The sequence below is a fragment of the Phacochoerus africanus genome, chromosome 11 (genome assembly GCF_016906955.1).
Source record: "Phacochoerus africanus isolate WHEZ1 chromosome 11, ROS_Pafr_v1, whole genome shotgun sequence".
Taxonomy (NCBI): Eukaryota; Metazoa; Chordata; class Mammalia; order Artiodactyla; family Suidae; genus Phacochoerus; species Phacochoerus africanus.
Window position 1 is genome coordinate 25,596,748 of NC_062554.1, and position 10,778 is coordinate 25,607,525.

The following is a 10,778-nucleotide window of genomic DNA, read 5'->3' on the forward strand; positions in this document are numbered from 1 at the left end:
ATAATAATCACATGTTTTAAGATATGTAGGTTTTTCATCTCAGAAACTGGTAGTGCTCTTAGCAATTACCTTTGCTTATATTCAGAGTGTATTATGTAATTTTTCAGTGCCCCTCCATGATATACCAATATCGGATATAAATTATAAAAACAAAAAACAAAACCAAGCTATAAAATATTTAAACTGTTTGACCTATCCCATGAGTACTTTACTGATTTTCTAGAACCTATTATCTATTTTTGGTAGAGGCTGGTAATAAGACTTACGCTACTGTGGAAGAAGTTGTGAAATGATTAACTTCTGGAGTTTTAGAGATCGCTAAACCCTGAAGTGCTCTTTTGTTTCATCTCAACATAAAATACAAGAATTATTTAAACAGAACAAAATTCTGTAACAATAAATAAACTTCCTCATTTATGCTAAGGGAACCTCTCAGGAGACTTTGCAAATTCTGCATCAACAAAACCTTGATCTTTAAGGACTCCGGAGTAAGCACATACTCCAGTCCAGCAAGAGGGAAAAAAAATGGTAATTTGCTAAATGCTTCATTGTCATAATATCAGATGATTTTAAAATGCTTAGTCTCTGCTATCATCTTATCAGAAACACCTGGGCAACCACCCTACAGTGGCACCTCCCTCATCGCTCCCTGTCCCCTCATCCTAGTTTTTGGTTTGTTGTTTTTTTTTGTTTTGTTTTTTTTTTAATAGCACGTTACCATAAAACATTTTATTCACTTGTTTGTCTGTCTCCCTCCTGTAGAACTTTAGAAGCTCCACTAAAGTAGAATATTATTCTCTTTTTTGTTTACTGTTTTAACCCCAACACCTAAAATAGTACCTGGCACTAGCAGGTGCTTTATAAAAAGCAGGCAAGACTATCTGTTCTATAACTTAATGAACACTGGGTTACTTTCCACCTCTAAAATTATACATTATTCCTTTGAGGAGTTTGTAACTATAAAGTCAACCAGGAAAGAAAATCTCTACTGTTGTAGGTCTGGGCACAGGGAAGTTAAGCCATGATGGAGGCCCTAGAGTTCCCTGAAAGACAGCCCAGACCACCATTCTGGGTCCAATGGTTTGCATGCATTGCTGAATTCTGACTTCTGCACCAATAGTGTTCCCACTCAGACCACAAGTGACCTCCTGGTTGTTAATTAAGTACAGTTTAAAGAACTCATCTTCCTTAATCCCTTTCTCTTGATACTCTCATGTTCTCTGACGTCTAAGACACCATTCTCCACTGATTCTCCTGCTGCCTTCCTGGCTTCCCAGTCTTTCCTAGTCTGCTTCCAAGCTTCTCCCTCTTATACCTGCCCCTTAAATATTAGTATTCATCATTCATTCATTCATTGATAAAATAAGCATACTAATCACTCACTATATGGCAGGTTCTCCTCTAGACACATCTTTGATGAGACAGACAAGTCTACAGTCTGGTGAAAAAAAAAAAAAGAGGGGGATTCCATCAATGGGTGAATGAACAAACAATTAGTTGTATGTATACATGTGTAATAGTATTCAGTCATAAAAAGGAGTGAAGTACTTATACATGCTATAATGTGGATGAACCCAGAAAACATTATGCTATGTGAAAGAAGCCAGACACAAAAGATTGTAAATTGTATGATTCCATGTATATGAGATATCCAGAATAGGTAAATCCATAGAAACAAATGAGGACTAGTGGTTACCAGGGGCAAAATGGGGGCAGAAGATAGAGATCGATGGCTTAATGGGTACAGAGTTTCCTTTTAGGATGATGAAAACATTTTGGAACTAGGTATGGTTTTAGTACATTGTGATGTGCTAAATCCACTGAATTTCTCATTTTAAAATGATTAATCTTATTTTATACACATTTTGCCTCAAAAAAAAGGGAACAGTTAATAATGAAACAAATGAATAAATAAGAAAATGTCAAATGGTGATAAATGCTGTAATGAAAAGCACATGATGTGATTGGAAGTGATGCAAGTATGGGGGATGACTTTAGGTTGAGTGGCCAGGAGAATGATTGCCGAGGAGGGGACATTTAGCTTGAACCAAAATAACCAAAAAAAGATTGGGTCTTGCAAAGATCTGTGGTAGAGAGCTTCAGGTGGAGGGAACCACTGGTGCAAATCTGTAAGGAAGGGATTAGTTTGGTTAAGTTTGAGAACCAGAAAAAGGGAAGGGAGTGGTCTAGAGCTTAGAAGAAGAGAGAGAGAAAACAGAATGAAATGAGGACAGAGAAGTAGGCAGGAGAGGTCCAGGTATGTAGAGACTGTAGCCATGGGAAGAAATGTGGACTTTATTTTAAAGCAATGGGAAGCCATGGGAAAGCTGCAGTTGGGGAGTATATGATTTGTTTGAAACTTTTTAAAAGATCCATTTGACTGCCAAATAAAGAATAAAATTATAGATGGGCAAAGGTAGAAGTGGAGAGAATCAACTGTCAGGATATTCTAGTAGTCTAGGCAAGAGATGATGATACTTGCTTGGGAACAGTGAAGGTAGAGCCATATGTTAGATCCAGGAAATGTTTTGAAGAACAGAGCAGACTTGACAGTGGATTGGCTGTGGGAAGCATGGGAAAGAAAAACTCAGAGATGGACACCTAAAGTCTCAGCCTGAGCCTTGGGGTAGATGCTAGTAGCACTCTCTGACATGGAAGACTAGGAAAGAGCAGGGTAAGAGGAGAAAACCCTTGATTTCTAAGTTGGATACTTAAATGTAAAGTTTTTATTTGACATGCAAATGGAGATATTAGATAGGAAATGGGATATGTAAATCTGGTATTCAAGGAAGAGATCAGAGCTGGAAATAAAATATTAGAGTAATCAGCCTAAGGCTTATATTGAATCTATCAGGATGGATGATAATACATGAGTATTATATATATTTATAATGTTTAGGTGTATAGAAAATTGATTCATATATATATCCTAACCCTATTTTATATACACACACACACACACAAATAGACTATCTTTTCTCCACTGTATATTCTTGCTTCCTTTGCCATAGATTAATTGACCATAAGTACATGGGTTTATAATCCTTTGTATTTCTGTGGTGTTGGTTGTAACTTCTCCTTTTTCGTGTCTGAGTTTATTGATTTGAACCCTCTCCCTTTTTTTCTTGGTAAGTCTAGCTAAAGGGTTATCAATTTTGTTTCTTTTCAAAGAAGCAGCTTTGAGTTTCATTGATCTTTTATATTTCTTTTCTAGTCTCTAATTTATGTATTTCTGTTTCCATCTTTATAATTCATTCTACTAACTTTGGGTTCTGTTCTTTCTCTAGTTGCTTTAAGCATAAATTTAGGTTGTTTATTGAAATTTTTCTTATTTTCCAAGGTAAGCTTGTATCACTATAAACTTCCCTCATAGGACTGCTTTTGCTGCATCCCATAGATTTGGGATCATCATTTTCACTTTTCTATCGGTATTTTTTGATTTCCTCCAGTGACCCATTGGTTGTTTAGTAGCGTATTGTTTAGCCTCCATGTGTTTGTGTTTTTTACAGTTTTTTCCTTGTAGTTGATTTTTAGCCTCATAGCATGTGGTTGGAAAACATGCTTGATATTATTTCAGTTTTCTTAAATTTACCAAGGCTTGCTTTGTGGCTCATCATGTGATCTGTCCTGGAGAGTCTTCCATGTGCTCTTGAAAAGAATGTATATTCTGCTGCTTTTAGATGGAATACTCTATAAATATCAGTTGAATCCATCTAGTCTAGTGTGCCATTTGAGGCCTATATTTCCTTTGTTTTCTTTCTGCATGATCTGTCCATTGTTGTAAGTGAAGTTTTAAAGTCCCCCAATATTATTGTGTTATTGTCAATTCTCATTTTATATCTGTTAATATTTACCTTACATATTGAGGTGGTCCTGTGTTGGGTGCATATATATTTACAATTGTTATATCTTCTTGAATCAATTCTCATTATGTAGTGTGCTTCTTTGTCTCTTGTAAGAGTATTTTTTCTGATATAAGTATTGCATCTCTGGCCTTCTTTTGATTTCCATTTGTGTGGAATATTTTTTCTCATCCCATCACTTTCAGTCTGTATGTGTCTCTAGATCTGAAGGGAGTCTCTTGTATGTAGCAAATATTTAAGTCTTGTTTTTGTATCCATTCAGCTAATCTGTGTCTTTTGGTTGGAGCATTTAGTCTGTTTACAGTTAAGGTAATTATCCATGTATATTCCTCTTGCTATTTTGTTAATTGTTTGGATTTGTCTTGTAGGTCTTTTTCCTTAATTTTTGTTCTCTTGTGATTTGATGACTATCTTTAGTGTAAGGTTTTGATTTCTTTTTCTTTCTTGTGTATATACTATAGATCTTTGTTTTGCAGTTACCCTGAAGTTTTTGTATAGGTGTCTGCATTTATAGGTGTTTGTTGTAAGTTGCTGATTTCTTAATTTCAAACACATTTTAGATACCCTGCATTTGTATTCTCTTCCCTTCATGATTACTGTTTTTGATTTTATATTTTAAATCTAATTGTTTTGTGCATTCTTTACATGCTTATTGTGGATATAAATTATTTTACTACTTTTTATCTTTTAACCTATTAGCTTTGTGTGTGATGATTTCCTAAATTTACTGTATGTTTGCCTTTACCAGTGAGCTTTTCCATTTTGTAATTTTATTATTTCTAGTTGTAGCCTTTTCTTTCCAGCCTAGAGACATTCCTTTAGCATTTGTTGTAAAGCTGGTTTGGTGGTGCTGAATTCTTTTATCTTTTTCTCGTACATAAAGCTTTGGTTACTCCATCAAAACTAAATGAGAGCCTTGCTGCATGGACTATTCTTGGTTGTAGATTTTTTTCTCTTTCATTATTCTAATTATATCATGCCACTTCCTTCTGGCCTGCAGAGTTTCTGCTAAAAATCAGTTGATAGTCTTTTGAGAATTCCCTCATATGTTATTTGTTGCTTTTCCTTTATTGCTTTTAGTCTTCTCTCTTTAATTTTTGTCATTTTGGGAGTTCCCATTGTGGCTCAGCAGAAATGAATCTGACTAGCATCCATGAGGGCACAGATTTGATCCCTTGCCTCACTCAGTGGGTTAAGGATACAGCATTGCCATGAGCTGTGGTGTAAGTTGCAGACACGGCTCGGATCTCACATTGCTGTGACTGTGGCATAGGCTGGCGGCTACAGCTCTGATTCAACCCCTAGCCTAGGAACTTCCATATGCTGTTGGTGTGGCCCTAAAAAGCACACACAAAAAAAGTGTCATTTTGATTACAGTGCATCTCAGTGTGTTTCTCTGTGGTTTCATCCTGTATGGGACTTGGGTGAGTGTTTCCTTTCCCAGGTTAGGGTGGTTTTCAGATATTATCTCTTCAGATATTTTCTCAGGCCCTTTCTCTCTCTTCTCCTTCTGGGACGGACCTCCGTAATGCAAATATTATTGCACTTGATGCTGTCCCAGAGGTCTCTTAAACTGTCCTCATTTCTTTTTCTTTTTTCAGTTCAGTGGTAGTGCTTTCCCCTACTGTTTTCCAGCTCACTGATCCATTCCTCTGAATCATTTAGTCTGCTATTGATTCCTTTGAGCATATTTTTCATTTCAGTTATTGTATTCTTCATCTCTGTTTGGTTGTTCTTTATACTTTCTAATTCTAAAAACTTTTAATTTCTTGCTCTGTGCATCTATTCTCCTCCCAAGATCATTACATTGAACTCTCTTGGGTAGACTGCCTGTCTCCTTCACTTAGTTTCTGTTCTGTGGTTTTATCTTGTTCTTTCATCTGCAACATATTCTTCTGCCAGCTCATTTTGTCTAAGTTGCTATTTGTATTTTTATGTATGTGGTAGGTTAGTTACATTTCTTGACCTTGGAGACGTGGCTTTCTGTAGGAGGCACACTATGTGTCCTAGCAGTGCACTCACCTCTGGCCACCAACCTAGGTGCTCCAAGGTTTCCCCTAAGAGAGCTGCATGAGTCCTTCTGTTGTGGCAGGCTGACTTTGACTCTGGTAGGCTTGCTTGGCCCCTAGTCTGGCTGGTTGCCTGGTCCTGCCTTGTGCAGATACTGCTGGCTAGTATTTAGTGGGGCCTGAAGTGCTGGTTGTGGAATCATTGGGGACCCCATGGATAGTGCTGGCTTGCCAGTGGGCAGAGTCAGGGACCACCCAGTGACAGGTAAAGCCAGATCCTACAGTTAGTGCCAGAAGAGCTGGTTCCTGGAGTCTGGGTGCAGGGTCCAGGGATCCCAGATCTCATTTCATTGGTGGCAGGGTGATGGCGGTAGAGCAATTCCTGATACAATTGAGTAAGGGGACCAGGGTGTCTGGAAGATAGCATTTGCCTACTAGTGGGCAGGGCTACGGCTTTCCCCAGGGTAGGGTCTGGCCTGCATAGCAGGATTGTAGTTTTCTTAATTCTGGTGTCTGCTCCCTGGTGGGTAAGGCTGGTCTAGAGGCATGTTCAGGCTTCCTGGTGACAGAGGCTAGTGCCTGTCCAGTGGTGGGTGGGCCTGGGTCTTGGCCCTCTGGTGAGCTGAGCCCTATATGTCCAGGTGGCTATGGATTCTTTCTTTCTACAGAGATTCTTCTAGTGTGGGATCTGCTGAGTCTTTTGGCCCAAGTAGTGGGACTGTTTGTCTCACATTCCCAACTTACTGCACAGCTCTTCCTTGCACTGGGCCCTGCTCAAAACCAAACAAACAGAAAATAGCCTTCTGTGTCATGCAATAAATAAGATTATTCCTCCTGAGAATGGAATATGCTGCCTCTAACACCTGAAGAGACCTGCCAAGCTTTGTGTTTCTTTCCTAGTGATATGAAATGCAAGCTACATTAATTTGTCCTTAAAAGGAGATGTCCTGACATGCTGATACCATAAAGTGTCAAGCCCTGAATTGCTTACGGAGTTTATCTTTCACTCTCTGGAGTATCTGTGTCTTTCCAAGCCTTCAACATGCTTGCCACTTCTTATCAGGTTGTAGCATGATGTGCGTGTTAATATATGATGTCCTATAGACTGTAGTCTTGGAATGTCCAGATGGCCCAGGCTCCTTCAGAATGTATTGTGACATTAACATATACTGTTGTGGTGAGAATGTGGATGTGTACTATTGTCTATCCCATGTGAATGCAAACTGCTTCTGATCTTCTTCCTTACTGAGTAGTAAAAAGAATGCATTTGCCAGATCAGAGGCAGTGTACCACGAACCCAGGACTGTGAGATTCTGCTTTAGGTAAAGATAGAGTATCTGGCGTAGCAGCTACGGATAAGCTGGCAGTATTCCACTGTCCCCTGCCATGATCCATACCCTTTTGGCAGAGGCCAGACTAGTGAACTAGATCCCCCTATAACAGACTTCACCTGCATGCAGATCAGTGACTCTTCATATGCTTTATAAAATCCCATTCTTCCAATAAAACAAAAGTTAAAGAAGGAGAGGGCCACAGAACTAAAAATTAAAGTACAGGAGTTCCTGTCATGGCACAGTGGTTAACAAATCCGACTAGGAACCATGAGGTTGTGGGTTCGATCCCTGGCCTTGCTCAGTGGGTTGACGATCCAGAATTGCCATGAGCTGTGGTGTAGGTTGCAGACGCGGCTTGCATCCTGCATTGCTGTGGCTCTGGCGTAGGCCAGCGGCTACAGCTCCAATTGGACCCCTAGCCTGGGAACCTCCATAAGCCACAGGAGCAGCCCTAGAAAAAGGCAAAAAGACAAATAAATAAAAATTAAAGTACAAATTTGTTTTGAATGAAGCACTGTAAAGTCACCTATTACTGCCCTTTATTCCTCGGCCACACATTGTGTGTGTGTGTGTGTGTGTGTGTGTGTGTGTGTAAATAAGCACCAAACAGGTCATGGTTAGCTGAGCACTTCCACACCACCATACAGGGTGGAACTGGGCACTCGTCACTGATGTGGTCTCAGCTGTCACTGGACAAACAAGATACACCCCAGCGTCATGCGCGCCCCCCCCCCCCCCCCGTGATGCATCATGCTTTTAGCGCTCCTCACCTGGCTAACTCCATGCAGCAGTGAGCCTCCTTTTAAAGCCAATGCTGATTTTTTTTCCTCTATAAGCTTTCTTTGCCAAACTCTACAAGAGTCTTGATGTTTTCATTCCTTGAGGATTTCATGAGCAGCAACCACATCACACTGGTAGAGAGAGTTCAGCTTAAGATAAGAGTATTTCAGTAAGAGTTGCAGTGTTTGATAGTTGTCAAGGATGAGGCATACCCAGAAATACGAAGATTTTAAAAGGCTTTGTGTTCCTCATCTAACTTTTCTTTCTTCCTTTCTTTAGACTCCCCCAGATATATCCTTTCCAGCTTCTTTGGCTGCCCAGCATTTCCTTCTGGAGGAGGAGAAGCGAGCAAAAGAACTTGAAAAACTTCTAAATACACACATTGATGAGCTGCAAAGACATACAGAATTTACTCTTAATAAATACACCAAGCTAAAACAAAATAGGCACATATGAGCTTTTAAACTTTTTTATTTGCTTCCCCCATCCCAAGAGAAAAAAGCTCTGGAAGAATATTTACAAAGTTGATTAATGAAACTGAGAAATTTTGTTCTGTTTTCTTGAGTAAACCATTTCTGTAAGGCAGCTAGAAAATAGTATTTTTTTCAATAAAACTGTTTGTATTCCTGTATTAACATAATAAATTGCTCAGCTACAGAGTTACTATAAAATAAACATGACTACTCCAAAAGAGATTTTTTTTCCTCCAGTCTTAAGGAATAGTTTGGAATTAAATATGCACTTTTCCCACTTGAATCACGTATGCTGAAACCCATTTCCTCTGTAACAACACATGATGAGGGAAAGGGACATGCTATGTTCTAAATGTAAATTGATCAAGGGCAGCTCCTTTGTACTAGGTTTGAAAACTCAATGTTTTCCATTTAAAAAAAATCCTCAAGTATTTTAATCTCGTAAACATCCTAAAATTTCTTTTAGAAAAAAAGATAGAGCTTACTGTTTCTGCATTCATCTTTGTAACGTTTCTCTATCCTAACACAACAGATGTGGAATCTGCTGTTTCCACACTTAAAACATGTGCCAAAGATTATTGCTTTCCGGTTAGTGCTAATTACTTCATGGACACAGGATAAAGAAACATATAAAGCACTGTCACTGTTGTTACCCTCTCCTTTGTAATACCTCTATTTTAAACACAATAAAGGAATGAGAAAGTCTATGGACTTGAAACATAAATGCCGAGTCTGTATGGAATGGTAAAAGCACGGTAGTGAAGAATAAAACCCAAGTTACAAACATGCAAGCATGATAATCCACTTTTCTTTCTTTAAAAATGATATTTATAAAGATTACCAAACATCTCTACGTCGTTACTTCAGGTAAGTCCTACAGCTTTTATAGTTTCCTTCTTCTCTTTGAAGAAACTCTACCTGGAAGGAGATGTCAGCGTGACTTTAGACAAGCATCGCTGCCAAGAGAAAAGGCAGCCTCGTTCACGTCAGGTGATACCACCATGCGGATTTGTAGAGCTCTTGGCATTTGCAAAAAGCCTTCACAGAGCATTATTCATTTCAGCCCAGAACAAGCCCGTGAAGTCAGCAAGGCCTGTATCTTTGTTCCTAAGAATCCAGCTGTTAAGAACTTACTCGAATCGTGATGAGCAAGAGAGTCAGAAATACCTGGCTTCTGACTTCCTGCTCCGGTGCTTACCACTTGCCAGCATCGCCTCTTCTTGTGAGCCACGCTGTATCCACTGAAGCCACGCTTCGTGACAAAACATCAGACGGGACAAAGCCTGTAGTTTATCCAAAGAAACCCGACATGAGGAAAATCATCAAAGTTGCCATACTTTCTGATTATTTAGTAATTTCAAGCCTGAGCACAAAATACTTTTCAGTGTTATCTTTAGAAAATGGGAGGGAAAAGCCTGTTTAGGAAAAGGGCATTCCATAAACCGTCATTGATGCAAATGCAAACAGTGCAAAAATTTAAATGAACAGTGCAAAAATGTAAACGGACGTATCTTTCTAGTCCTGTAACACTGAATGCGGCTTCGTTCTCTTCAGGGTTAAGACGTGATTGAAAATTGCACGCTGGAACAGACATCTAGGCTGTGATGAGCAGAGTCGAGAGCATGAACTTGGCACATGTCCAGGACTAACCGTGCATTTTCCCCTTGGGGTTATGATGGCAAGTCCACAAGCAGCCTTCTTTTAAATCACTAGGTCAGCATTCCTCTTAATACCAGCTTTCTTAAAACAGCGGTTTTCACCAGTTCTGCTTCAGAACACGATTCAACATTCAAAGGGAATCATATGCTGAAGCCCAACATACATATAACAGTCCAGATGAAGAGCAAGCAGCTCGGATTGAACGTTGAAAGGGGTGAGGCCTCCCCACATCCTCCCCGCTCCCTTCCCGCCTCCAGACCCAGGCAGTCCTCGTGGGAGGGAGGGAGGGGGGAGGCAGATTCGCTTTGTTCTTACCTCAACACAGGATACGTCTCCCTGCAGAAACCGTGTCATGGAGAGTGGCTATAACCTCCTTACTACAAAAGGCAGGTCGGGGGTTCCCATCATGGCTCAGTAGAAACGATTCTGACTAGCAACCAGGAGGATGCAGCTTCGATTCCTGGCCTTGATCCCATGTTGCCGTTGAGCTATGATGTGGGTTGCAGATGCAGCTTAGATCCTGAGTGACGGGGACTGTGGCGTAGGCTGGCAGCTACAGCTCCAAATCGACCCCTAGCCTGGGAATCTCCATATGCCACAAGTGTGGCCCTAAAATGGCAAAAGACAAAAAAAAAAAATGATCGAGCTAAAACAGGACGG

The 10,778-nt window shown here is 39.9% G+C and overlaps 1 protein-coding gene and 1 long non-coding RNA gene across 8 annotated transcripts in view; one reads left to right on the top strand and one right to left on the bottom strand.

Moving 5' to 3' along the window:
* The window catches only part of DEUP1 (deuterosome assembly protein 1), a 108,741-nt gene extending 99,558 nt beyond the window's left edge, over positions 1–9,183 (top strand). For all 3 annotated transcript variants that reach the window (XM_047753555.1, XM_047753553.1, XM_047753554.1), the window contains one exon: positions 8,266–9,183. In XM_047753555.1, the coding sequence (XP_047609511.1) occupies positions 8,266–8,442 (177 nt within the window). In that variant the 3' untranslated portion in view covers positions 8,443–9,183. The remainder of the gene's footprint in view (positions 1–8,265) is intronic.
* Positions 1,873–10,561, bottom strand: LOC125111571 (uncharacterized). 5 transcript variants are annotated; one of them, XR_007130894.1, is made up of 5 exons: positions 10,434–10,561; positions 9,301–10,058; positions 8,199–8,376; positions 7,977–8,117; positions 1,873–2,127 (listed from the first exon to the last, which is right to left on the bottom strand). It is a non-coding gene; the product is annotated as an uncharacterized LOC125111571 (long non-coding RNA). The 5 variants fall into 5 exon arrangements; XR_007130892.1 differs by having other exon boundaries at positions 9,301–9,377; positions 9,658–10,561; XR_007130893.1 differs by having other exon boundaries at positions 9,658–10,561.
* Positions 10,562–10,778: the final 217 nt, after the last annotated feature.